The sequence below is a fragment of the Talpa europaea genome (assembly GCF_964194135.1).
Source record: "Talpa europaea genome assembly, chromosome: 16".
NCBI classification, from domain to species: domain Eukaryota; kingdom Metazoa; phylum Chordata; class Mammalia; order Eulipotyphla; family Talpidae; genus Talpa; species Talpa europaea.
The window spans coordinates 41,333,804-41,359,777 of record NC_140084.1 but is presented as its reverse complement, the minus strand read 5'-3'; the positions used below and the strand labels follow the sequence as shown (position 1 = coordinate 41,359,777).

The window sequence follows — 25,974 nt, the reverse complement described above, 5'->3', positions numbered from 1 at the left end:
TAACCACTGGAGGAGAAGCACAGCTGGGGGTATAGAGAGCTGCTGTGACACCAGGTGGGGAGAATTCTGGAGGTGATGGTAGCGCATCTTGAATACAAGTGATTCCACTGAACGGTCCACCTCAGAATGGTTAAGATGGTAGTTTCAGGCTATGTCAACTTTATCACAATAAATAGGATGGAGAGAGAAAAAGAGAATGAGCCCCGTGGAACAGGCAATAAAAACAATCAACTAGATTTCTGATTCTTTAAAAAGCATGGCTTAAAAACAAAGCACACTATTCCTGCATTATATTCACTAGGTTCAAAGGAGAGGGATTTTTTGCCTCAGATCTCGCAGACCGCAAGTGGAGAGTCAGGATCTGAACACAGATACGTCTACAGTTGGGGTGCCCATTGGATCTTATTGGGGGTTCTGGGGGGGCAGGACAGTTCTTTGCGGGGGTCCCTCTACCACACAGTGGAGGTGACTGCGCATCAGGCCCTCTAGCTAGAGCTGCCTACAGCTTGAAATGCAGTGGCTGAATCATTTTATTATTTTTGCGGCTCTGGGGGTTGATGGGACTCAGCTAAGCAGTTCTTGGCAGTCTGTGGTCAGAGACTTATTCAGTCCCATATCTAGCAGTTGGGATGGAGACACCCCCAGCAGCTAGAGCCCCTCAGGCATTTCTGACCCTCTTCAGGCGTTCTCGCCAGGTGAGGACGTCGGGACAGCTCGGTGTCAGTGGTGACGGCTGCACACAGCCTGCGGCCCACTGTCCCCCGACGGTTCCAGCTTCACTTGGTAGCTTACAACGAGCCACAGTGTGCGTATTTATGCCACAGAAACCAGCAAATGCTTGTTCTGGTCCTGGCTGCCCCTTCCTCTGACCAGCCACGTGTCTCCTCAGAAAACCTCCCAGTGGAGAGTCTGAAAGCCCCAGCCACAGGCCCTGCTGGATATTGATTGTTCTCCCAAGCGGTGACCATAAATCCTTCCCTGAACAGTGCAGCGGCGGGTGGTTTCTGACTTTGGTTTTAATTCTATGGATTGGGCTTCAACAATTCAAAAGTATGTTCGTGATTTGAGACGCGGAGCGGTTATCACTTCATCGAGTGTGACAAGAGTCTCGTGAAGATGATGAAGTGTGCAGCCTCGGGCACATGATTGAAAGTGATTTGTTATCACAAAAAACACACCTCAGTAAGTGCTCCAAGCCAACCCCCCGCCCCAGTTCATGGTTAAGCATTTCGCAGGACACTGCTGGACTGGGGGCTCCGAGGGCACACCCCACCCCCCCAGAGCCAGGCTTGAGGTGGTATCTGCTTTTATGACATGGCCACAGAGCCCTTAGCACCGTCAGCTAGAAGCTGAAGCATCGCCAGGGCCTGCCCACGTCAAGGCCAAGGGTGCAGACTTCACCTCTTGGAGAAACTGGTCAAGTGCTGGAGAACAGCCAGGTGGGTTGTTACCGTGTTACTATTCGGGGAAGAAGCGATCCGCCAAGCGTGGTGGGTCCCCAGAAATGGAATGCAAGTAGGATCCCCCAGTCACTGTGACAACCAATAACAACCTCCCTGTACCCCAAACACACAACCCCCAAATGCACAGTCGCAGGAATGCGGTACTTGTCCCCTACTTACCCAGCTGGGCGGGCGTGGTGGCTCCGCAGCCCCTCAGCAGAGCACCCCCAACAAGCGTTTTGGATATTCAGGGCTCACAAGGCACCTTTCTCGAAGGTCAGTGCTCCTCGGTGAAGTCTGGCTGTCCTCGTGTGAGGGGGTCACCCCAGCTCTGAGAGTCCCAGGTTTCCAGTCACCAGCACATCCTAAGGAGAGCAGACCCCGAAATACACTCTGGTGAGTTGCATGTCCGTGCCAGGCAAGCCGTGGACTCGCCTGCAAACTGAAGCTGGTTATTAATGCGACTAACCACCCCCTAATCCCTGCAGCCTGTCTCCCCATCAGTTATTCTGCAGTGGGGGGAACGGGGTATTGAGCCATGTTCCTGGATCCTTTGACTGATAAGGGCTTATTTCTTTTCTTTTTAAAAATTTTACATATTTGACATCATTCTTCATTTTTGTACAACGCATGCTTTCTCCCCTCAGGCGTGGCCCCTGTGAAATTCCCGTGCTCCATCACCACAGGGCCCTGTGCTCTTCCCTCCCTGTTTTGATCCTTCTCCCTCCTCCTTGATAAGAGCTTCTTTCTTTTTCTTTTTTTTTTAAGATTTATTTATGCATACAAGAGCTGGGGTGCAGGCCAGAGATGTGGGGGGTGAGAGGATTCACCAGAGAGAGAGAGTGGGGAGCAGAACAGGCAGACTGACTGAAGTACACTGCTGAGGGGAGCAGCGGGCGAGACAGGAGAGGTCTGCTGTGCCACGCCTGGCCGGGGATCGAACTCGCGTTGCAGAGGCTGGGAATAGCTTCATAGGTTGTGTCTTAACCCCTTGCGCCACCAGGGAGGCCCCAGGGGCTTATTTCTTAACAAGTCCTTGATCCATTTATTCAAACATTCACTGACATGAACCGAGCGCTGACTGGCATTCCGTTACACCAGGAACACGAGGTCATGGAAGCCTCTTAATCCAGGGCGACCACAAAGGGCCATTTTGCCCATCCCATGAGGGGACGACGTACTCCAACTTCAGTGCTTGGCACTGTGGCTTCATAACGTCCCCATAAATGTCATCAGATGAAAATATCATAATGGCTCAATGGTTGCTCCTGCCTTTTTTATGATGTGTAATAACAATCGCAACTAATATAATTTAGTGTCAAATATTAAATTAATGGCACTCTTAGTTAGGACACACCAGCAGCTTCAATGCTTTACTCATTTAATCTGCACAACTCTATGAAGTAGCTACGGCGAACGTTCTCATTTACAGAAGGGGAAACTGAGGCACACAGCACTTAGTGAGGCAGCCCAGGGACTCAGCAAGAAGCTTGGCTGGGACTTGAACCCAGCAACGACACTTCATGGGGGCGAGGCTGGGGAGAAATGAAGTGAGTTGCTCACTAGTCTTGGCAAATAAGAACTTTCGCTGTGCCTCAGTTTCCTCATCTGTGAAGTCGGTTTCCAATGTGACGATGCATGCGTTCAACCAGTGACCACCCTTCTTGGGTGTCAGGCACCGGTGTGGACGCTATGACAGATAACATGCTACAGAAACGGTAGTTCTGTCCTTGCTATGGCAGCGCGGTTCGGGACGCAGGCATGTTGCTTGTGCTTTGATGACATGCGCTATGTATGGAGGTAAGAGCTGTAGAGGAGGGGCCTCCCCAGTGGTGCAGTGCTTTGAGCGCTGCGCTGTGAAGCTGTCCGCAGCCTCTGCAGCGCGGGTTCGAGTCCCGGCAGGCCAGGGAGATTCCCACATGGCGCGGCAGACCTCTCCTGTCTGGCCTGCTGCTCCAGAGGAGCAAGGCTGCAGTGGGAGGAAGTGTAGAGTCCTGAAACTGAAGGTAAGGTAGCCGGGAAAGTTCTCACGGAGAAGGCGACCTGTGAGCAAGGATGTGAAGTATGAGGGAGGGGGGCAGAGCAATTAGCTGGCTCCATGGGGAGGGAACAGCCTGTACAAAGGCCCTGAGCTGGGGAGGCCGGGGCAGAGGACAGGGAGGAGACGGGGCAGCTCCTGTGGGTCCTGAGGCCACAGGGAGGACTTGCCTTTGCCCTAAGATGGAGTCCCAGGAGTCCCTGGGGGTAGGGGCATCACACCTGACCTGGCTACTTGTGGGGACACCTGGGGGAAGTGGGGAGACAGTGGTGGTCCAGGAGAGAGGTGAGCAGGATGGATGAGCTCCCCCAAGGGAGTGAGCGTTCATCTCAGAGACTTGGCATCTCAAGGTCAGAGGCAAGAGGAAGGTTCAGCCAAGGAGAGTGAGTAGGAGCCACCGGGTCGGGGGTCTGTCAGAGGGGGTGTGGTGGCTGGGAGGCAAGTAAAGCGGGAGTGAGACCCATGTCAGGTGCTGCCGACACGGTCCAGGAGAGCCAAGGCCCAACTGAACAGCGACGACTGGTTCAGCACCAAGGGGGTCATCAGTTGCCCTGGCCGGGGTGGGGTGAGGGGCAAAGGGTAGGCAGCAGCACATAGGCTGCTGGGCCTGTGCACGTTTGCTTCTCATCACTTGTGGGGGTTTTTTCTGCAAAATAAAAAAGCCAGGGGAGAGTGAAGATATGCAAGAAGGCTGTGGGCTAGGGGCTGGGGAGGAGGCGTCACCTCGCTGTCTACAGAGAGCAAGAGGGAGGGGGTAAGAGAAAACATAATTGATGGGGGGGGCAGTAGGTCCCCACGTGAGGGTCGTTCACAAACTTGAAGTGAGACGAGGGGTTGTGAGTTCCTCAGCCACTTCCACCGTGAGGGGGCAGACGCAGGGAGGCGCAGGGCTGGATTTAACCAGGGCCTGCCCACGGCAAGGCCAGGGGTGTGGACGGCAGGCACTTCCTGAGGGAAACTGTCAAGTGCTGAAGGGACAGAGACGGCTTATGTCCCCATGTTACTGTCTGGGGAAGAATCGATCCGCCAAGCACGGTGGGCCCCCAGAAACGGAATGCCAGTAGCATCCCCGTCACTGAGACAACCCATAACAACCTCCCTGTACCCCAAATACACCCTCAAATACACAGTGTGGAGTGGCCAGCAGATGTGGCAGGAAGTGGGGTCTTGACCGACTTACTCTGATGTTCTCATTCATAATCTACCCTCTTGGAAGGGATGGGGGGCGGGGGAAGGGGGCTGGACCTGGTTCTGAACCAGGGCTCGCGCAGGTAGAGGGCCGGGCACTGGGGGTTCTCACCCAAGCACTCAATGGCGAGGCCACTTGGGAATGATAATGGGGTTTATTTGACAAACAGGAGAAGCAAAGAATTTCTAAGGCCACAAGTGACCGGCTAGCTCACCCCAGAGAGTGTCCAGTGTCCAGGAGGCTGGAACAAAAGGCTGCTTGTACAAAATGGCGCCATCCCATCAACGAGGCCTGGAGCTCATGGCGCACCCACAAGCAGCCGGCCAGGGTCCAACTCACAGCAGCTGGAGGTGCTCACAGGTGGGGTCGCTGAGGTATCCCAGCAGCAGCCCGCAGCCAGTATGAAAACCAGGCTAGACAACCCCAAGCAGTGGACAGCTCTCAAAGGCGACCCGGACTGAGGGCCAGTCATCTGCCAACAGTGCTGGACAGCACTGGCCAGTCGTGCCAGTCACCAGAGGCAGTTTCAGACGCGCCAAGTGCTAGCAGCTCTTTGTGAGTTGTTGTTGTTCACCAACAAGAAACAGCTCTGTGAGATGCCAAGCCAGGGCCCATAGTGCTCTTTGCAGGTGATGTCAGATGCAGGGCCGGAGGGAGGAGCAGAGGTTGGGTCTCGGTGGTGGTCTTCAGCTTCTCTTCTTCCCTCAGAGGTCAGCTGCTGACCCCTCCTCACAGGCCAGGAACGGAATGCCTAAGCCGCCTGCGGCCCTGCCTTATAGCCTCTTTCAGAGTCTTCCCCCGCCCCTGCCCAAGTCTGATTGGACCATTTTCAATCCCATGCAGCTGATTGGGTCGTTTTGCACCAATAAGCTGAGCTTGAACCTGATTGGTTCATTCTATAATCCAGGTGCCCAATATTAACTGGAAAATTTGGTGTTTCCACAGGCTCCACCTGCCCTGACCTCGGGTCAGCTTGTGGGCTGGACCACCATGACGAGGCACGCAGATGCCCCTTTCGTGGGGCTCACAGTGAGGCAGCCAGGTGGCGGAGGGAGCCTGCAGTCGCACTGGGACATGGATGGGAGCTGCTAGGACTCGGCTCGGAGCCCACTATGTTGGCCCTCGCGCCTCTCTACTGCCTGCGACCCCGTGTTCCTTCTGCAGCCCTGAGCCAGCGGCCACGGGGCTTGCTTTTGCCTCCTCTGCCAGAATTTACTGCAGCACAGGGCAGTTTTGCCACTGCAGCCCCAGTGGGACTGCATGTCCGCGGCAGCATAGAGGAAATCTCTGCCAGCAGCTTGAGCCCCAGTGGGGCCTTGGGTGATAAAATGTCTAGTGTGCTTCCCCTAAGCAGCACGGTTCTGCAGCCCAGGGCAGGGGATGGGGCTGCTGGTGGGGCTCTCAGAGCGCCCCTGGGGGCTGCTTACACTTGCGTACTCCCTGGGGGAGTGGGGGCAGGAGAGCAGTGGCACCAGCAAAGCTGCATATCCCGACTTAGGCAGGGAGAGCCAGTTTTGCCCAACAGCCTATGCCTTGGGGATCCAGTTTCAATGAGAGCAAGGTGGTAAGTGTTCCAAGAAAAGACTGAGGAAATAGATTTCGCTGAAGACAGGTCGTGATTTCCAGAGGCCCCGGAAATGAGGGATGGGGTGGAAATAGTTTGCACCGCCTCCGTGGGATTTTTGGGTCCTCCTGTGCTTATGTTTAGGTGCACACGATCAGCCGGACGCAAGGGCGCCGCCCAGAGGCGGGAGATATGGTTAGCAGCCCTGGCGGGGCCAAGGTCGGCCGGGGGCCTTTCACTGGAGGGAAATTGGTGGGGACAAAGGTCTCTCCATCGTCCTTGGGAGCCAAGCGCAGGAATCGAGTGCCTGGTTTCCGCGTCCCCTCCAGTCTCCACGTTGCCCCCTGCACCTGGTGGGGGCCGTGGGGGGCCTTGCATCTTGGGAGGACAGGCGGGGGGCGGTCAGGCTGCCCTGACGCGCCCACCCCTCCACCTGCAGGGCCCGGGCGGCGGGAGATGGGCGCCAGGCCCTCACGGAGGCGGCTGCCGGCGGACCCGCCCCTCGCCCTGGACGCGCTGCCCCCGGAGCTGCTGGTGCAGGTGCTGAGCCACGTGCCGCCGCGCGCGCTGGTGACCCGCTGCCGCCCGGTGTGCCGCGCCTGGCGCGACGTGGTGGACGGGCCGACCGTGTGGCTGCTGCGGCTGGCCCGCGACCCCAGCGCCGAGGGCCGCGCGCTCTACGCGGTGGCCCAGCGCCACCCGCCCCGCGGCGAGGACCCGGAGGAGTTCCCGCTCTGCGCGCTGGCCCGCTACTGCCTGCGCGCGCCCCTCGGGCGCAACCTCATCTTCAACTCCTGCGGAGAGCGTGCGTGCGGGCCCGGGCCGAGCAGCGGGAGGGCGCGGCCGGGGCGGGGGGTGCGGGTGCAGGGAGCCCCCGCGAGCCGCCTGGCCCGGAGGGAGGAGACGGAGCCCGTCCGCGCTGGGAGCCCGGCGCCCGCCGCGAAAGGCGCGTGGCAGAGGCCGTGGGAAAAGTGGGCGGCGCCAGGGGCTGGCGAGAAGCCGATTGGGTGCCGGCGGGGGCGGGGCTTGAGCTGAACGTCGCGGCGTCGCGACGGGCGGGGCGCAGAGTAGGAGGAGCCGGGAGGCTTTGGGCGGGGCTAAGATCCCGGGGCGGGGCTAAGATCCCGGGGGCGGGGCCGGGGGAGGCCGGTGCAGAGCAGGAGCCGGCGTGGCCCAGCAGCCAAGGGGATGGGCCGGACCTGTGTCGAGATCGGGAGGCCGGAGCTGGTGGGAGGGACAAAGTGGGGAGTGGCGGGGGCCCTGGGCGAGCTGGCAGGCAAACCCCCCGAGTGCAATCCTGCTGTACCCCACAGAGGGCTTCAGAGGCTGGGAAGTGGAGCACGGCGGGAACGGCTGGGCTGTGGAGAGGAACCTGACACTGGTGCCCGGGGCGCCCGCCCAGACCTGCTTCGTGACTTCTTTCGAGTGAGTGACTGATGGGAGGAGGGAGGGGGAAGAGTGGGCTCCCCCCACCCCACCCCCCTCGCCCTCACCCACCTCCAGCCTCTCCCTCATTTATTCAATTAACAAATATTTACGGAGGACCTGCCAGGTGTCAGGCAGTGTTAGCTGCCCGAGACACACGGAAAACGCTGAAGGATCAAGAACCTGCTTTTTTTCTTTTTGTATTTGCATTTTAGATGTAGGGTGGGGAGACACTGAACGCATAAAGAGAAAATACTAATATCACAAAAAGCCTTTAGAGGCTTGCTGTATGCCCGACGCTTTATATATAACCCTCAATCCTGATAACCACGCTGACGCGGACACTTACTGTCTCCACTTAATAGGAAACTGAGGCACAGAGGGTAGCGGACATCTAGGACGTGGGGGAGCTGGGATTTGAACCCAAGTGGCTCCAGAGCTTCCGGTTGTGATAAATGCTATGAAGACCTCAAAGCATTTTGATTCTCTTATCCTCATGCCCACGCGCGTTTTCCTTGTGCTCTCTCCCCAGTCAAGCATTCCCGAGGAGCATTACCCAGTTTTCTGTAGCGGCCAATATATTGGGGGTGCAGTGATCATCTCACTGCTGTTTGTTTCAGTTTACAAATAATTCAGCATCTCTTCATGTGTTGCTTTTTTTTTTTTTTTTAAGATTCCCTCTTTTCTACGTTTCCTATTAGGAGTCATGTCTTCATCTTGTTGATATACAAGAATTCCTTGCATGTTCTCGATGCCAGTCCCTTGTCCACCCATTAGAGCAGTCTTCTCCCTCTGTGCCACCTGTATGAACTGTGCCCACAGTGATTTTTATTCAGTAGTCTCATTCTTTTGTGATCCACTTCGTCTTTTTTGCTTCAGTTTTTGTTTTTGAAATTTTGTTTAAAAAGTTCCTCCCCCTAGATCCTAAAACTATTCTTCCACTGTCTTCTGTGACCGCCTTATAGTTTTACATTTAGACCTTGGATCCACCTTTGAGTGTGGTGTGGGGTAAGAAACAAGTGCACCCCCCCACCTCCATATATTCAGTTTTCTCAACACCATTTTACTTAAGAATCTACCTGTCCCCCATGAGATGACGGTGCCACCTCTATCATTTATAAGGTTCCCATACACCCCTAGAGGTTGTCCCTGTGCACTCTGTCCTGCCCCATTGGTCAAGTTCTGCCGGTATTACACTTCTAGCACGGTACATTCAAAATAGTGGAGGACGGTTGGCAAAGGTGGAGGCAAACAACAGGGACACTGCCAGGCTCCTGGGCCAGAAACAGTAGGGAAGGGTCATTACCTCCCCATCACCACCACCCGATGGGGTAAGGGGAGGAAGCTGTCACACAACCATGCAGAGAAGACAAAGGAGAGGGTGCTGAGGGCCTCTCACTGACAGACCCAGTCCCACAGTGAACCCTTAGGAGGGAGCCAGGGGGGTAAATACCCCCACGCCCTCCTCTCCCTCCCATGGCCTGCTGGAGCTTCCTGCTGGTTGACTCACTAGCAAGTAGAGAGTAAGGGAGACCAGCCCATACAGGCATAGAACTTGGTCCTCCATCATTTAGGAGGTTCCAGAGTTCCCGCTCAGATGTCTGGGATGTGGGTCTTCATTTGTCCTCATGTCCCAGTCCCCACAAATGTTAGGGGCAAACCTGCCTACAGGCCAGCCTCCTGCTGCCCAGAGGAGGGTGGAGAATAGTGGGGGATCCCAGATCAGTGGGGATGCCCACCCGTCTTACAAACCCTAAACACATGCTTTAGACAGGGTTGTCAGGCAAGGCTTCTTGGAGGTGATTCCTGAACTGTGACTTGAGTGACAGGACTGCTCCCCCCATGACCCCTTCCAGATGGTGCTTCAAGAGGCAGCTGGTGGACCTGGTGATGGAGGGGGTGTGGCAGGAGCTGCTGGACAGTGCCCAGATCGAGATCTGCGTTGCTGACTGGTGAGTGAGGAATGGAGACCTACCCTGGAGCACAACAGTGTGGGGGGCGGTTCTGCAGAAGGGGCTCATCTCAACCCCCATCAGCCCCATAGAATAGCCATGGTTCTGTGCCCCCTTCAGAGGGAGGCTGAGGGAAAGAGGAGAAGCCTTGCCCTAAGGGTTACACAGCCAGGGAGGGGTGGAGCCCCGACAAGCCCAGAGCCCCCACTCTGCACAACACCCTCGGCCCAGCAGGCCCTGGGGTTGTTGACATGGGGGCTTGATCTGAAAACGACCCCTCACCCTCCATCCCTCACCCTCCATCGCCACCCCTGCAACTCAGCCCTGGCCTGAGGGCTCTGGATGCCTCTGGAGGGTTGGGCACTCCTTGCTGACAGCTGAGGCTCAGAGGCGGCAAGGTTGGGACAGGATGAGCACTAGTTGGCTTCAGAGTCTGCTCCTCCCCAACAAAACATTCTTCAAGGTGCTTGTGCTCCTCCACAGGGAGCCCAGTTTATTCCCTGGGGCTCCAGCTGCTCTCCAGAGCTGTGGCCATCCCACCACATCCAGGTTCCCACCTGCTGTAGGCTCCTCCCCTAGGCTGTGGCTCCTCTCCGGAGCACACCCCCTCCCCCACCCCCAGACACACATGTGACCTAGAGCCTCTAAAACTGGGCTCTTTCCCCAGGCTCCTCCCCCAGCCCTGGCTCCACCCTCCGAACCTGGCTCCACCCCCTGAAGGCCCAGGCTCCTCCCCCAGGCTTCCAGGTCTGGGGCTCTCTCTGTGCCGTGCGGGTATGTGTTATCATCAAAGCGCAGGGAGCCCAGCCCGTGGCCCAGAGACCTGGGCAGGTGGGGCGGGGGGGGCATCAAGGCTCACCACACCCGGCAGGTGGGGCGCCCGAGAGAACTGCGGCTGCATCTACCGGCTGCGGGTCCGCCTCCTGGACGTGTATGAAAACGAAGTGATCAAGTTCTCGGCGTCACCAAACCCGGTCCTGCAGTGGACTGAGAGGGGCTGCCGGCAGGTGGGTCAGGCTGTTCCTGTTCTCAGCCCTCACTGAGTATCTGTTGTAATCACAGCTGACAGTCCTGCGCCTCACATGCCAGGCCTGGTTCAAGTTATCCAACATGCATTTACTGAGCACCTCCTGTGCGCGAGGCACCGGGGACGCAGCGGTGAACCAGTCCTCTGTGCCCTCCTAGAGTTGGGGAACAGCCGCTGGAGGCAAGTGACCCAGAATCACACTGCAGCTGGCAGGGCGGGTTTCATGCCCAGGCCGGCTCCCATGCTGGGAACCTCTTAGGTGCTACTTTCTACTCCTCTCACCCACCGCCCCTCACCCACCACCCTCCCAAGGCAGGCTCAGCAGTGGGAACACCCCATTCCAACTAGTCAGATCACTAGTCTCCCCTGCTTACAGCCCTCCCCGATACATCTGCAAGTAAAAGCCCAAGTCCCACCCACGGCTAGAAAAAGGAATGGAAACACACCACTGAGGGGAAGAGGCCGGGAAAGCCACCTGGTGTGTGACTGCGCAGGGTGGAGCCCCAAGGCCCAGCAGTGACAGGAAGGGAGGAATTGGAAGTGACGGCTGAGGCATGGGAGGATTTTTTCCCCTGTGATGATGTAAATGTTCCAGAACATTCTGTGGTGATGGCTGCCTAACACTGTGAATATACTAAAAGCCATTGAATTGTACAGCTTCAATTTTGTGAGGCAAGTTTTATCTCATTTTTCTTAAAAATTTGCAAAGGGCCTCCCTGATGGTGCAAAGGTTAAACACAGCGCTATCAAGGCCAGCCGGCCAGGGAGCTGACACACATGGTGTGGCAGACCTTTCCTGTCTCGCCCACTGCTCCCCTCAGCAGTGTATTTCACTACATCTGCCTGTTCTGTTCCCCACTCTCTCACTGCCGACACCCCATATCTTGTATGCATAAATAAATTTAAAAATTTGCAAAAGGTACAGTGGTCAGGTGACCCACAGTGGTCAGGCCCCATTACTTTCCTGACCCCGCCTACTTCTCCAGGCCTTTGCATGGACTGTCTCTGGTCTGGAACATTCTTCCCCCAGATCCCCATGGGCTCCTTGCCCTCCTCCAGGTCTCTGCTCAAATGTCCCCTCACTGGGGCCTTTGCCAAATCACTTCACAGCCCACCCTTCCTCCCGCAGGGTCCCCTCTGTCCCTTCCATCTTCAGGTGTGAGTCCCCGAGTTACTGTCAGCTTGAGGGGGGTGGGACAGGGTCTTTACGCTGCCTTCTTCACTGCTGCCTCCCCAGGGCCTAGAACAGAGCCTGGTGCCCTGGGAGGCATCTGTCTGTTCAGGTGGAGGAAGAGGAACCCACAGGTCCTCAGCCGGTCGCGCCCCTTCCCCACGCAGGTCTCCCACGTCTTCAGCAACTTCGGCAAGGGCATCCGCTACGTGTCTTTTGAGCAGTACGGGCGGGACACGCGGTCCTGGGTGGGGCACTATGGCGCCCTGGTGACCCACTCCAGCGTGAGGGTCCGGATCCGCCTGTCCTAGCCCACCAGCCTGATCCGGCCTTCCGGGAGGACCTGCCTTCTGCACGACACTGGGGACATCGAGGGTGCCTCTGCAGTCAGGAGCAGGGGCTGCCCGGAGACTTCGGGGGACCCGCGTGGTCTGTTCCCCATATGCTGCCCGGGAACCCTCTCTGGGTGAAAAACCAGGGCCCAAACTATGCTGCTCACAGCGTTCTCAGCTTCCTGGGTGGGGGCAGAGAACTGCTTTCGCACATGTGTCAACGGAGCACAGATGGAAGGATAAACCAGGAACTGTAAGCGAAGAGAAAGCTGCCAACAACCTGGCCGTGGCTCTTACCTGCCACCCCTAGATAACAGGCTGCTGGCAGGAAGCAGAGGCGGCCCTGACCAGCTGTCCTGGAGGGGCAACTGGAGACATCGAAGGAAGCTCTTTCTGCATTTCTGGAGTCTCTGGGGTTCAGCTGTGAGGCCCATGCAGCCCCCACCAACACCTTCCCTTTGGCCCAGACTGTTTCTTTCCAATTTCATGAGGCCAAGTATCCACCGACCCCTTACACAGTCCCCCATGGCTACCTCCTGCTCCGCCCATGGGGCAGCTCGCCTCCTGCTGGCCATTACCTCCTCCACACTCAAGTCCACATGCACAGGGGCTCCAGGAGCAAGGCCTGCTGGGAAGGAAAGCTCTCCTGTTCTGACCCCAGGGGCCCAGCTACCTCCCCAGCTGGGCACAGCAACCAAACTGGCACAATAAAATTGGTGCTAAACATGTGGTGATGGGGGTTTTCATCTGATCCATTTACTTGCCTGCAGCAGGCTCTGATCCTGAAAGGCCTAGTGGAATGTTTCCAAAAGCGAGAACTTTAGGGGGTATGCTAAGCCCGGGGCTCAGAGAACCAGGAAGTTGCTGAAAGTGCTCATTGGGTTCTCTACAGTTCTCCCAACAGCTCTGGGACATGCATGTGACCTCCACCGTTCAGTCCAGGGAGGAACAGACTCAAGGCTGAAAACAGCCTGCCTGAGGCAACTAGGCCAGGAAGCAGGGGAGGCAGGACCCAAGTGGGGCTCCAGGCCCAGACCTATCAGCACAGCTCCCAGCTCCCAGGGGCCGAGTACATGATCAGGTGAGGCCAGTTTTACTCTTGGTTCCATTTTCCAAAGGAGGAAACAGGCCCAGCAGGAGGAACAAATAAACCCCATGTCACGGAACAATCAGGGAGGAGGCAGGCATTGAAAGGTGTGGGAGTCTGAGAACAGCAAAGGCAGAGGGCTCCCATGCGGGGATGGCCACCCCATTCAATCCTTTCAACATTCCTTTGTCACCAACATTACAGCAACTGCTATTTTCAGGAGGAAGCTTGCCAGGCCTCCTGACTCCCACCTTTAACACAATAGCCCCTTGCACGTGAGGTGAGGCCTATACAGCCTGTGTCAACATGACAGAGGAGTTACTACAAGTGGAGCTATTTTTGGTGTAGGAAACAAAGGCCCAACAGGGATGCCAGTGGCAAGGGCCACCGTGAGGGCCCACAGCGCTAGGGGTCCACATGACCACCTGGAGAACGTGTTTATTGCAACCCCTTCCCAGCAGAGGGCAGGCAGTACAGTGTCTTGTCCAGGCAGAAGTGTACCCCACGACAACACATCCGGGCCCTGACAGGCCAGTCCCGATGGAGGAGGCAGAGCCAGGATTTGATCCCAGGAGTGGCCGCCGCCAGAGCTGGACTTGCTTTCCAAGGACACCGCAGGAGCCCAGGGAGGCAGGTTCTGTTCCTACAAGCCCCGCCCGCCTGTCCCACGGTCACTTCTTCTTCTGCACGTGGCCACAGTCGTACTTTCCTCGCACGACAGTGAGCTTGACGCCTGGCAGGTCCTGGGTGCGGCCACCCTGCACCAGCACGACGTGGTGCTCCTGCAGGCTGTGGCCCTCCCCGGGGATGAAGCAGACGGCTTCGTAGCCTGTGCTAAGCCGCACGCGGCAGCACTTGCGGTTGGCCGAGTTGGGCTTTTTGGGCTTGCGGATGAAGGTGCGCAGAACCACGCCCTTCAGCTGCGGCCGGCCTTCTGTAGGGCCTGGCCGAGCCGGCGCCCACTTTGCAGGCCCCCGGCGGTGCATCTGGTTCAGGGTGGCCATGGCACGGGTGGCCCAGGGCCGGGGGGCGAGGGCTAGGCCTGCAAAGACAGCCGGGAGGCCGGATTAATGCCATTTAAATACAGTGATCAAAACAAGGAGGCTCAAGCTCTGTCAAGTGCACAGTGCCTGCGTCAACTCATGCCCCCCCCACCACAAAGCCACTCTGTGGGGTGTTCCAGGATGTGTCCTTCTGTCACACCCACTTCCAACATCATGAGCAGATTCGCCAGCGGAACCTTCAAAATTGGTCACAATCCACCTCTTTCTTCTTCCTTCGTAGCATCCGACAGGTCTGTCCATCCTCACCGACTCTCCCCCCAGTATCCCATCCTCCGCCTCCCACATCTGCAAAGACAGCCAGAGGGGCCCTGTGGAAACCCACATCAGAGTCCATCCCTCTCCTGACCCCAGTGGTGCCACCTCACTCAGAGTCAACACCGAAGTGCTCACTGCACCCACACAATCTGCTCCCGTTCCTTGCGTGACCTCATCTCCCCCCTCGCCCCCTCCCTCACACCAGTCTGCAAACACACCAACAGAAAGGAGCCCAGTGTGGCTGCGGTGCAGTAAGAGAAAGGCGGGTGGGCAGGCAGGGTGGAGGGACTGAACCTTGAACACCAGGAGTGTGAGCTGTGGGCCCACTTAGGCACTTGTCTACCTGCGCCATCTATATCTGTGTGTTCAGCCAACCTCAGAAGTCAGCTGGCTAAATCCCCGGAAGTAGGACCTTCAAATACACAGGGGCAACTGTAAGGTGTACAGACTTTCAACTGGGGGAGGGGGAGAAGGAGGTAGGGGAGCAGCTTACATAATGCCCATGAAGTTCAAGTGTCAATTGTCTCTTTCCAAGGCAGATCAACAGGATTTACTCATAGGATGTGGGATGTAAGAAGGAGCAAAGGTAACTGGATTCTTTGCCATGCACCCAGGATGACTTGGCCTCCACAATAGAGACTCAGGAAGGACTGAGAGAGCCTTGGGCTATGCCCTCTTAGAGCTTCCAGTCCAGGGCTGAGGTCCATCCTCCGTCACTTAGCGAGGATGACTTTTCACACTCCCCTCCATACCTGGTCTTGGCCTTACTGTCCATTGCATGTCTCACATTACAGCAGAATCCTCAAAGGGGCGGAGACCTTCTTAGAAATCTCTTCCTAGTGATACGCCATTGAACGAGACTCCTCGCTTCCCTGTGCCTTGAGTCCTCATAACCACATCTCCCTCCTCAGCACAGTGTGGGCTCCCAATGTCAACCAACTCAGGTGGCCCAGGCCGGGAGGGGGGTGAGGGCAGGCTATTTTGCCCAGCCCTGTGATACTTAATCAACAGCTGACGGATGGTGCTGAATAAAGCTTTGCAGACTGAGTAAGTGAATAAACACAACAATCACGGCCCATGAGAAGCATCTGATGTCTGCCGAAGGACCAAGTTCTGCCTGGTACACTCTAGGCTCTTGAAAAATACTGAATGACTACAACGCTTTGCCTGGGTGTCTCATCCACGCTGGGATTTAAAATAAGCATACACCGGAAAAAACAACCCTTAGGTCAAATTCCAGAGTAGCCTCGATGCAACTGCTTTTCCCATCTTGCCCTTGCAGTGCCAGCTGACTTAAAACCCCGGCTCTCTCGGGGAGGCGGCAGCAGCTCACAAGCCCCAGAGGGGTAATCCTCATCCAGCCCCGTCTCTGCAGCCCAAGCACCCCACTCACCATAACTTAGGGACGTCTTGAGGCCACGCAGAAGGCCGGACCAGGACATCCCGCCGCCTGCAGCGTCCCTGTGTAAGGGGATAAGAGACTCAGAAAGGGAGGGAAAGTGGTCGTTCTCGAACGAAGGTGCAAATTCTCCCCGTCCCGCCGTCGGCGGCTTCTGGATAAATCTAAGGAATTTCCTCTGAAGGTCTAACCACACTGCTGCCAACAGAAAGTCCCTCCATACATTTAGCTCGCTCTGAATAGGTTCTCGGGCACCTGCCCGCCCGCCCGCCCGCCCGCCCGCGTAGAGGAGTAAAGGGGAAACTGAGGAGCCAACAGGCGAGGAGCCCAGGACTCCACTGACCTCGCTCCAACCTTAACAGGGTCCACAGACACGCTGAAGACCGCCTCCAGTCCCTTCCGGGGGTTATCTCGGCAGGGATTGGCTGGGTCTGCCTCCCGCGTAAGCTGAAGGGGCGGGGCCCAGACGACGATTGGACAACGACAGTATCAATCTCGACACGGGCGGGACTTACGGGACCACAGCTCTGCAATTGGTCTAAACGCAAAGAGGGTGGGACAAAGAGTGCGTGACTCCACGTCCCCTATCCAAGATGGCTGCGTCCATAGCACGACGTTTGTGGCCTTTAGCGGCTGGTCGGGGGCTCCGGCCCAGAAGTTGCGTCTGCAACCAGAGCCACAGGAGGGATTTCGTTACGGAGAGACAAGACCGGAACCTTCTGTACGAGCACGCGCGCGAGGGCTACAGCGCGCTCCCTCACCTGGACATGGAGCCGCTGTGCGCATGCCCCGAAGAGGCGGCCCGCGCCCTGGAGCTCCGCAAGGGGGAGCTGCGGCCGGACGACCTGCCCGCGATCGTGAGTGCGATTGCGCGGGGCTGGGGCGCTTTGCCGATTGGCTGTTGTCCTTACGGACCCGCGGTCTTGTGAGGTCCTCTCCAGCAGGGAACAGGCTTACCCGTGAATTTTAGTTCCTACCTGCGCTTAACCCGTGTTGTGCTTGACAGTCATGTGCCAGTTGCCCTCTGAATGCCAGGGTCCTACTCTCTAAGACACGCCTTGTGCACCTGTTCCGTAAAGCGTCCCGGGAAACTGGTCTGCCCTGGGAACTTACTATGGTACCAGTTCCTCTGTGCTCTGACCTCATGCCAGCCTTACCCTAAGGCCACAAAGGAATATGGGGGGGCAGGGATGTGAATTGGAGAGGTGGACTCCTTCACCGACCCCACAGTAGCTGGCAGATAAAAGAGGGCTCGTTCATGAAGGAATGGTTCTACTGAACAAGTATTTTGGACCACCTGCTATGCCCCAGGTGTTAAGAATCAATCAGTGAATAATAATTATTATAGTTATACATAACTATATTAATAATATAGCTATTAATAATAGCTCGCACGTATATAACCCTACATCCTGGGGAACTACAACCGAAGTCATCAGCTGGGATGCTGATGCTCGTGGGGACCCCAAAACCTCCCAGCTCCCTCTTGGACCCTACTACTGTCCTGTTCTTAGTACTTTATACATATCAAGTTTCGTACATATACATGTAAGTTTCACAGCAACCTCGTTTTATCAGAAGAGACACTTAAGATTCAGCTCCGTGTCACCCCTTGGCATCAAGGCCCTTCCATCTTCTCCCTCTGCATCCATAGGATAATGGCCTCTTCAGCTTTCCTCAGGATCCACATCCAGGCCAAGGATCAGGAAAGACAGCCCTTTTGAAGGCTTATCGGGAAGGAGGGGGCCCAAGAGTCGCACTCACTTGCCCTCATAACCACTGGTCTGGGCACCTGGGAGTGATAACAGGACAGGGAAGCAGTCTGCCTTTTGGGCAATTGTGTGCCCAGCTACACACAGGGAGTTCTAGAACTGAAGGGAAAGAGGGGAGAACAGTCATACCAGGGACAGTGAGGGGTCTTTGCCTCACCCCACTGCAGGTCCAGGTACTCACTAGAGGAGGCGCCAGTTTGCAGGGGACAGTGGCCATTTAACCCCCTTCTTCCTGTGTCCACCCCCAGATCTCCACCTGGCAGGAGCTGAGACAGCTGCGGGAGCAGATCCAAAGCCTGGAGGAGGAGAAGGGGGCTGTGGCCGAGGCTGTGCAGGCCCTGCTGGTGAGCCTGGGGTTCTGACTGGGTGAGGGGTAGCAGCCAAGATGCTCTCGGCTGCAGGTAACCAGGCATTTACCACCTCACGTTACAAGTCATCCAGGTTCAGGCTTCCCTGGGCTGGATGAATTAGCGGTGCTCCCCAACATTGCCAGCTCAAGTTCTTTCCTCCCTCTGCAACATCACTTCACTAGACTGATTTGACCTCAGTTTCCCCTCTCACAGCTCCAAGCTGGCTACTGTAGCACAGCATCTTGTGTGACTCAGCCACCAGAGGCAGAAAATTACTTCTGCTCAAGCACAACTGGTGCTTGAGCACCTGTTGCCAGAGACCGAAGACCCTTCCTGAAGCATCCAGCAAAGTCCCCTCAGGTCTCATGCCCAGGTACCCCATACCCACACCAGGCATCAGCAAAAGGACTGCAGCTACTTCAGGGGGCTCAGCTATTGAAGGGGCCGGTCCTCTGGGCCCACATTCTCTGATCACAGACTGTGTTGGGAGCAGTCAGGGGTCTGGAGAAGGAGGGAGGATGGCAAATGGTCTTGAGCTACACAGCCAACAGCATCTGTCACCAAGGGCTTCAAAAATATCACAGGCACTGGCTGAGCATGGAGTTCAGATGCCCTGGTCCTGTTTGAACTTTCACGCCTCTTTTTTGCCTCTCCCCCATCTCCTCCCCATTGAATCTACCTAATCACTTTCTCTGTCTCTCTTCTACCAGGTAAACCAAGACAACAAACAAGTGCAGCAGGTACTACAGGGAGTTGATGTCCTGTCCCCACTGGGAGTGGGCAGTGTGGAGAAGATATCCGTCATGAATCCTCCCCTATTTGTGGTAGAAAATCTAACTCAAACAGGGTGAGGGAGAAAACCAGGCACTATGATTCATGAAACTAAAATGCTGGCTTCGGGTACAGCTGGATCTAGGTCCTGGCTCCAGATATGGTTCTGCTTCCTTTATTTTCTAGATCAGCTTTCTCCCCTTGGAGAGGGGAGAGGCAGGGTCGGGTACAAAGAGGCCTACTTCCCTGACAGCTCTAGCCATGGTGCTGGGACTGGGTCATGTGCTGGCCTTTAGGCCTATCAAGGCAATGGAATGTAGGCAACCTGAGTGATGTTCCTGTGCGTGTGCCACGTGGTGGCGAGGGGAGGTTCTCAAAAGGAAATTCAGGTTGTTGGGCCAAAACAGGCAACAAATGTCCACCACAGCAGTTCTGCAAGCAAGGGTCAAGGTCACACTAGTTGAGGGACTGCCCACCCTCTCCTAGGCTGACCCGATTGCCCTGCCCCCAGGACCCCAGGTATCAGAATCTACGGGCACACGGCCGGGAGATCCGAAAGCAGCTCATGCTCCTGTACCCCAAGAAGGCCCAGCTTGAGGAGCAGTTCTACCTGCGGGCCCTGAGGCTGCCCAACCAGACCCACCCAGATGTGGTAAGCGTCATGCCAGGCAGCGGGGAGGCCAGGTCCTACCCAGGGCCACCTTCCCCTGACTCCTGCTGTCTCCCTGCAGCCCGTCGGGGATGAGAGTCAGGCCCGTGTGCTCCATGTGGTCGGAGACAAACCAGGTGGGCCACCCCCCAGGCCAGGGGTCTCCAGGTTGGGGCTGGGAATTGCACCCCTTAGAACTCCTGGCACTGCCATAGGTGGCTCCATCTTCCTGCCCCTTTGGGGATTTTGTCTGCAGGGCAGGTCCCCAGTTCTCATTGTCTCCCCTACACCTCACGGGCTTTCTCTGTCTTCTGTTTCTACCTCTCTGACCCCCTCATCTCCCTGCACTTTTCCTCCTGGCGTCCTCCCTTCCCCGCGTTCCTTTCTCTTCTGCCCATCCTCCTCGGCCTTCGTGCTCCCCCTTCCGGTCCCTCTCCGCCGCCATCTTCTTCTTTCTCTTTGTCTCTCTCTGTCGCTGCTTCTCTTCTCCTTCTTCCTCTCCCGCTGTCTCTTCTAGCTCTGACTTTCTCTGTCGGCCTGCCTTCCTTCCCATTGTGCTTCTAATCCTCTCTGTTCCTGCTCCCCGTCTCCCCGGCCTGCCCACCCCCTCACCCCGTTGCTTTGCATTCACATCCAGCTTTCTCCTTCCAACCCCGGGGCCACCTGGAAATCGCCGAGAAACTCGACATCATCCGTCAGAAGTGAGTCCCCCTCCCCCCGCCCACCCCCGCGGCCCAGGCCCTCCCCGCCCTACCAGCTGGCAGCCGGCTTGTCACTTGGGGCTCTGTGTGGGATGTGGAACCACCCGGGCCTCGCCCAGCATGAATGTTTGATGCCCGGCTTCTGCCTGGCAGCTGGGCCTCTGCCCCCGGGGTGCTGGAGTCCCCTCTTGGCCCACATGCACTTGCCTGTCTGCCCATCTGTCTCCAGACGCCTGTCCCACGTGTCGGGCCACCGCTCCTACTACCTGCGTGGGGCCGGGGCCCTCCTGCAGCACGGCCTGGTCAGCTTCACACTCAACAAGCTCGTCCGCCGGGTATGCGCCAAGAGGGGAGGGCGGCCTGAAGGTGGGGGCATTGAAGCTGATTCTGAGGGTTCAAGGCAGGGAGGAGGGAGGTGACCTCTGCCCCAGTCCGTTTCCAGAGCTTTATGTGTATTAATGACACGTTAAATGAGGAGGTGCTATTGTTACCCCTACTTTAAAGATGGGGAAATTAGGTCCTGGGGCGGGGTAATTGACCCAGGGTCTGGCTCGTATGTGGCGCTGGCCCTAGAGCCTGTGCTGTAACCACTGCCCATCCCCACCTGCCTGCCTGGCTGGGGGTTGCAGCTGCATTGAAACTAGAGGGGCACTGGCCGCGGTGAGGGCCTCGGACTTTCCCTAGGGCACTAGGGAGCCACAGGAGGCTATAAGCAGGGGACAGATGTGGCCAGATCTGTCCTTCTGAACATGTCCAGCTGCCCCACGTGGGATGGACTGAGTGAGAAAACCACAACATCAGCACATAGAAGGGCCCCAGGGGCCAGGACCCTATGGCCAGGGTGATTGCACACCCTGCGCTAGCCTCCTCAGTGTCCCCTGAAGTACAAGGGACTGTGGCATGATGGGGGCGTCGCTGGACCCTGCACCCTGTTCCTTCTTGAGGCCCGAGTTGGGGTCTGCTGGGGTCCTGGCCCTGCTCACCTCACCCCTCCCCTCACAGGGATTCACCCCCATGACGGTGCCAGACCTTCTCCGGGGAGCCGTGTTTGTGAGTGAGGGCCCTGTGCCGCCCACGCCCTGTGGTGTGTCAGGCCCGGTTCTTGGGCCCCGTGGGAGGCCAGCCTAGCTCCCCTGCCACCTTCCTGGGGCCTGGTTGAGGGGGTCAGCTCGAAACAGGGAGGCCAGGCGATTCCAGATGCTTCCCAGGGAGGAGCGGGGGGGGCACCTGCAAAATGGAGACGGCCCAGGTTGCCTGCCCCCTGACCTCTGCGGCCTGGCCTCCACCCCCAGGAAGGCTGTGGGATGACACCAAATGCCAGTCCATCCCAAATTTACAACATCGACCCCTCCCGCTTTGAAGACCTCAACCTGGCCGGGACAGCAGAGGTGGGACTTGCAGGTGAGCATGCCTGGGGCCAAGAAGTGGTGTGAGGTCACCTCCAGTGTCTTCAGGGCAGGAGGGGTTGTGGGGGGCAACCAGGATCATCTGGGGTGGAGCTGCCTTCCCGGGGTATCAGGAGCCCCAGGGCCGGTGTGTGTTGTACAGTTACATAGGTTGTTGACTGTGTAACAAAACAGGGAAGACGGCCACACGCCCTGCCGTGAGGTTGCACCTGCCAGAGCGGGCGCCTTTTCTGGTTCTCTCAAAGCCTCCCTGCGCCTGCACGGCTGACTCTGTCCCGTCCCTCCTCCTCCCAGGCTACTTCATGGACCACTCCGTGGCCTTCAGGGACCTGCCCATCAGGTGACCGCCCGCTCCCCATGCCCATCTGCGACATTCCCTCGCCACCCCCTGACCTCGCCTTCCCTGCTCCCCCAGAATGGTTTGTGCCAGCACCTGCTACCGCGCGGAGACGCACACGGGGAAGGAGCCCTGGGGGCTGTATCGAGTGCACCACTTCACCAAGGTGGGCACTACTAGGACTGGGGCAGGGGAGTCACCCCACTAGCCAGGGCTTCCTGACTCCTGTGCCCCTGCCCTGACCCAGGTGGAGATGTTCGGGGTGACAGGCCCTGGACTGGAGCAGAGCTCGCAGCTGCTGGAGGAATTCCTGGCCCTCCAGATGGAAATCTTGACAGAGCTGGGCTTGCACTTCCGGTAGCAGCGGTGTTCGGGGCAGGAAGCGGGGGATGCTGATGTAGGGGGTGGAGCAAAGGGGGGAAGGACTGACTAGGTACCCCCACTTCTTGAAAATCCTCACCACCTCTTCTCCCTCTGCCCCCATCTTCCTGTTCCGGCTGGATCTAGGGTCTCTGCCAGCCTATAACGCCCCCATGGGTGTAGAGGGTGATAACAGCGGTGTCAGCGGCACAGGGCGAGCCAGTGTTGAGACCCAGGCCCCTTACCTCTTGTTGCTCCCCATCTTTAGGGTGCATGGACCAGGGTGGCTTTGCACATCCACTGGGAGGGACAGAGCAGGGCGCCCCCTTCGCTGTAAGGGCATGGCTGACCCCTGTATTGCAAGCCCCGTGCCCGCTCTCACCCCATCAGTCACCCTGGGCTTTCAAGAGATGCTGAGAAATGGGGACTTTTTTCTGGGCCACCCATTACAAAAACTGGGGGTGCTATTAATAGGAGGTGAGAATGGCCACCTGGAGGCTCAGCCACACAGCCTTCCTCCTCACCCATCAGCCCCTTTCCTGCCTCCTCGAAGCACATTCTCCATCGCCACCGCCTACCCCTCTGCCACTCTGCGCGCCTCCTCTTTCCATCCTCTGCCCTCTACTTCGACTCCTGCTCCCATGCACTCTGTTTCCTCTCTTCGCCTGCCTCCATCCCCACTGCCCTGCCCTCTCCCTCACTGACCTGCGCCGCGTCTTTGTCCATGGCCGCAGGGTCCTGGACATGCCCACCCAGGAGCTGGGCCTTCCCGCCTACCGCAAGTTCGACATCGAGGCCTGGATGCCTGGCCGCGGCCGCTTTGGCGAGGTGAGACCAGATCCCGGTAGGGATGGGGGATGGGTCTGCCCCCTCAGCTGATCCCCTCGGTCCACCCCACTGCCTACCCCTGTCCACCCCGCGCCCCAGGTCACCAGTGCTTCCAACTGCACGGACTTCCAGAGCCGCCGCCTGCACATCATGTTCCAGGCAGAGGCCGGGGAGCTGCAGTTCGCCCACACGGTGAGGCCGCGCGCCCCGCCACCTCCGCCCCTCCACCCCTCCCAAGCGGCCGGCGCCCGGGCCTAAGCATGTGTCTCTCCCAGGTGAATGCCACGGCCTGTGCTGTCCCTCGTCTGCTCATCGCCCTCCTGGAGAGCAACCAGCAAAAGGTGAGGGGCACCGGGAGAGGTGGTGGGTGGGGACGGGGGCAGTGGCAGCCTCCTGAGACCTGCTCTGTCCCCAGGATGGCTCCGTCCTGGTGCCCCCTGCGCTCCAGCCCTACCTGGGCACTGACCGGATCACGGCGCCGACCCACGTGCCGCTCCAGTACATTGGCCCCAACCAGCCCCAGAAGCCCAGGCTCCCGGGCCAGCTGCCTTGAACTGAGAACGCATCTCCATCCGCCCACACAGCGGGCGGCCCCTCCTGGAGCTCCGGGACCCTGGACTCCTGGGGACTGTTCCCAAGCCCGTCCTGATGCCAGCAGTTCTCAGCAGGCCCCAGGCTCCTGCTTCCCCACCTCCTCAGTGTAGTCAGCAGCGCTACTGTCATGGGGAGCCCCCGCCTACACGGGGCAGTGGACGTCTGGGGAATTGAAAGTTCTATGGATGGAGGGGCCTCCCCAGTGGCGCAGCAGGTTGAGCGCCGCACTGTGAAGCCGTCCGCGGCCTCTGAGCGCGGGTTCCATCCCGGCCGGCGGGCGAGAATCCCACACGGTGAAGCAGACCTCTCCTGTCTCGCCCGCTGCTCCCCTCCGTCTGCCTGTTCTGCTCCCCGCTCTGGCTCTGGTGAATCCTCTCACCCTCCCGTGCCTCTGACTGTACCCCAGTTGTTGTATAAATAAATAAATCTTTAAAAAAAAAAGTTCTACAAATGGAGAGGGGGAGGAGGAGAGACCTGTAACCCTCCTTCCTTCTCCCTCCCTTGGGTGCTGAGCAGAAGTCCCCAATAAATGGTCAGAACAAAGGCCTTTGGGGGTCTGTGAGCAAGGGAGGTGCCCTGGCGGGTTGCCAGGCAGTTGCTCGGGCGCTAAATCCACCAACGGTCTATGGGCACAGGGCTGGCTGGAAATGTCCAGAGCACATGGTGGGTGACTGGGGGGCCTCTGGGACAGAATAACATCTGGCACTGGCCCGGCCCCAGCTCCAGGTGGGGTTCTGATAAGTGGCATGGCCCCGGGGAAGCCAGAACTCGCTCTCCCCCATCCCAGGCTGCTGGCGCACAGGCCACATCCACAGCCCGTCTCCTCTCACACCTCTCTCATCCACCTCTGGTCCGTCAGCAAATCCTGGCAGCTCCCCCTTCAAAGTATTTCCGGACCTGACCTCGCTTTCTAGGTCCCTGGCCCCGGGGCCTGTCCACTGCTACCTCTGTTTGGAGAGGTCCCACAGCCTCTTCCTTCTCCCTACATCCCCTTCCCTGCACCCCAACACACACGGAGCCGCGGGGACCCCGTGGACACCCGGGTCAGGGCCCTGCTGAGCCCTCCCATGACCCATCTCACTCAGGACAGTGTCTCCGTGTCCGTGGGCCCCAGGCTCTGGAGGACCTGCCCCCCGCTGTGCTCTGGCCGCCCCCACGTGCCTTGCGGTTCTGACACAGCCTTTCCCAGGCCTCTGCACTTGCTAGTCCTCTCCCTGGCCGCTCTTCCCCGCCACCTGATGACTCAGGCCTTCGCCCAAATGTCACCTCCTCAGAGAGGACTTCCCTGACCACCACGGCCTGAAGAAAAAGCCCCAGCGCTCAGTCTCTACACCCACACTGGGGCGTGACTCACCGGGCACCCCATCCACCTTGTGTGGATTTGAGTGTTGTCGCTCTTCCCCTTCACAAGTAACCGCTCCGAAAGGGCAGGGAAGTTTGCGGGGCTGTTCACGGCCGTGGCCCCAGGGTCTAGAAGAGGGCCCGGCACGCCAAACAAAATGGCGGGACAGAAGCAGCTCCAGCGGAGCAGTTAGCGCGGGGCACTGCCCATGGCCCAGCACACACGGTGAGTTAATTAGTCCTCACCACAGAGCCTCGCCTCTTCAATGAGGAAACAGGTTTAGTTAATCAATGGTCCCAGGAAAGAGCTGGTAGTGGCCAAGCTGGGACTCGGGCAGAGCCAGCTACACCCACTGAAGGAGTGTGTTTATGAGACCCATTTTCCAGACGAGGAAACTGGGGCCAAGGAGCGGCCTGAGGTCGATCTGTAAATGGCCGGCTGGATTCGAATGCAGCCCTGCCTCCCAGTACTGTACTAAACTCAGCAAGTCCTGTTTCTCTGGGCAGAGAAGCCCCCACCCTTCCTCTGTGCTGGTGCTCGGGGGGGCTGGATGATGGAGGGGTGCGGGCACAGGGTGTGGGTCCCCATGAATAATTGAGGGTCTCAGACAGGTTGCCGCCTGGCAGCTGTCGCCCAGTCGTGGGCCAGGAGAAGCTGGCGCTGACGTCACTTCCACCCCTGCGGGGTCCCAGCGCGGGTTATAAGGCGCTGCCTCCGTGGCCCGCACATCGCTGGACCCAGGTCAGGAAGCCCCAGCATGCAGCGCCGCGGCCCCACCTCCGTGCTGCTCCTGCTGCCGCTGCCCCCGCTGCTGGCACTGCTGCTGGGCGCGGGTGAGTGCTAGAAACCTGGGGACGGGGCCCCTGGAGTGGGTCCCGAGAGCAGGGACTTGGGTGACCCAGCGGAAAGACTGTAGGGG

The 25,974-nt window shown here is 58.1% G+C and overlaps 4 protein-coding genes across 5 annotated transcripts in view; 3 read left to right on the top strand and 1 right to left on the bottom strand.

The window, feature by feature from the left end:
• Positions 1–6,689: 6,689 nt before the first annotated feature.
• FBXO17 (F-box protein 17) lies at positions 6,690–12,119 on the top strand (the record flags this gene model as incomplete). Its single annotated transcript, XM_084257221.1, has 5 exons — positions 6,690–7,038; positions 7,547–7,658; positions 9,515–9,610; positions 10,482–10,617; positions 11,976–12,119. 5 exons carry the CDS (start codon positions 6,690–6,692, stop codon positions 12,117–12,119), a joined length of 837 nt encoding a protein of 278 aa, XP_084113347.1.
• A 1,581-nt stretch (positions 12,120–13,700) lies between these two features.
• MRPS12 (mitochondrial ribosomal protein S12) lies at positions 13,701–16,293 on the bottom strand. Its single transcript, XM_084256681.1, has 3 exons — positions 16,289–16,293; positions 15,940–16,007; positions 13,701–14,269 (listed from the first exon to the last, which is right to left on the bottom strand). Exons 2-3 carry the CDS (start codon positions 15,986–15,988, stop codon positions 13,899–13,901), a joined length of 420 nt encoding a protein of 139 aa, XP_084112807.1. The 5' UTR covers positions 15,989–16,007; positions 16,289–16,293; the 3' UTR covers positions 13,701–13,898.
• A 245-nt stretch (positions 16,294–16,538) lies between these two features.
• Positions 16,539–23,731, top strand: SARS2 (seryl-tRNA synthetase 2, mitochondrial; the record flags this gene model as incomplete). Of its 2 annotated transcripts, XM_084256596.1 has the most annotated exons (16): positions 16,539–16,802; positions 17,966–18,061; positions 18,778–18,807; positions 19,350–19,490; positions 19,570–19,624; positions 20,125–20,188; positions 20,418–20,523; positions 21,191–21,238; positions 21,481–21,589; positions 21,889–21,934; positions 22,010–22,097; positions 22,179–22,288; positions 23,026–23,119; positions 23,219–23,311; positions 23,395–23,460; positions 23,535–23,731. In XM_084256596.1, 16 exons carry the CDS (start codon positions 16,539–16,541, stop codon positions 23,670–23,672), a joined length of 1,548 nt encoding a protein of 515 aa, XP_084112722.1. In that variant the 3' UTR covers positions 23,673–23,731. The 2 variants fall into 2 exon arrangements, with proteins under 2 accessions (XP_084112722.1, XP_084112721.1); XM_084256595.1 differs by lacking the exon at positions 18,778–18,807 and having other exon boundaries at positions 19,299–19,490.
• Positions 23,732–25,812: 2,081 nt separating this feature from the next.
• CCER2 (coiled-coil glutamate rich protein 2) overlaps positions 25,813–25,974 on the top strand; it is a gene marked incomplete at both ends in the record, with an annotated part of 1,364 nt that continues 1,202 nt past the window's right edge. The window contains 1 exon segment of the mRNA XM_084256908.1: positions 25,813–25,884. Within this exon segment, the coding sequence (XP_084113034.1) occupies positions 25,813–25,884 (72 nt within the window).

What these genes read in the sequence shown, in the direction of transcription:
- MRPS12 (XM_084256681.1), bottom strand. Translation starts at nt 15,988, where the DNA reads ATGTCCTGGTCCGGCCTTCTGCGTGGCCTCAAGACGTCCCTAAGTTAT. An exon ending in CAAGACGTCCCTAAGTTATG is followed by an intron (nt 14,270 to 15,939) that starts GTGAGTGGGGTG and finishes CTGTCTTTGCAG; the next exon opens with GCCTAGCCCTCGCCCCCCGG.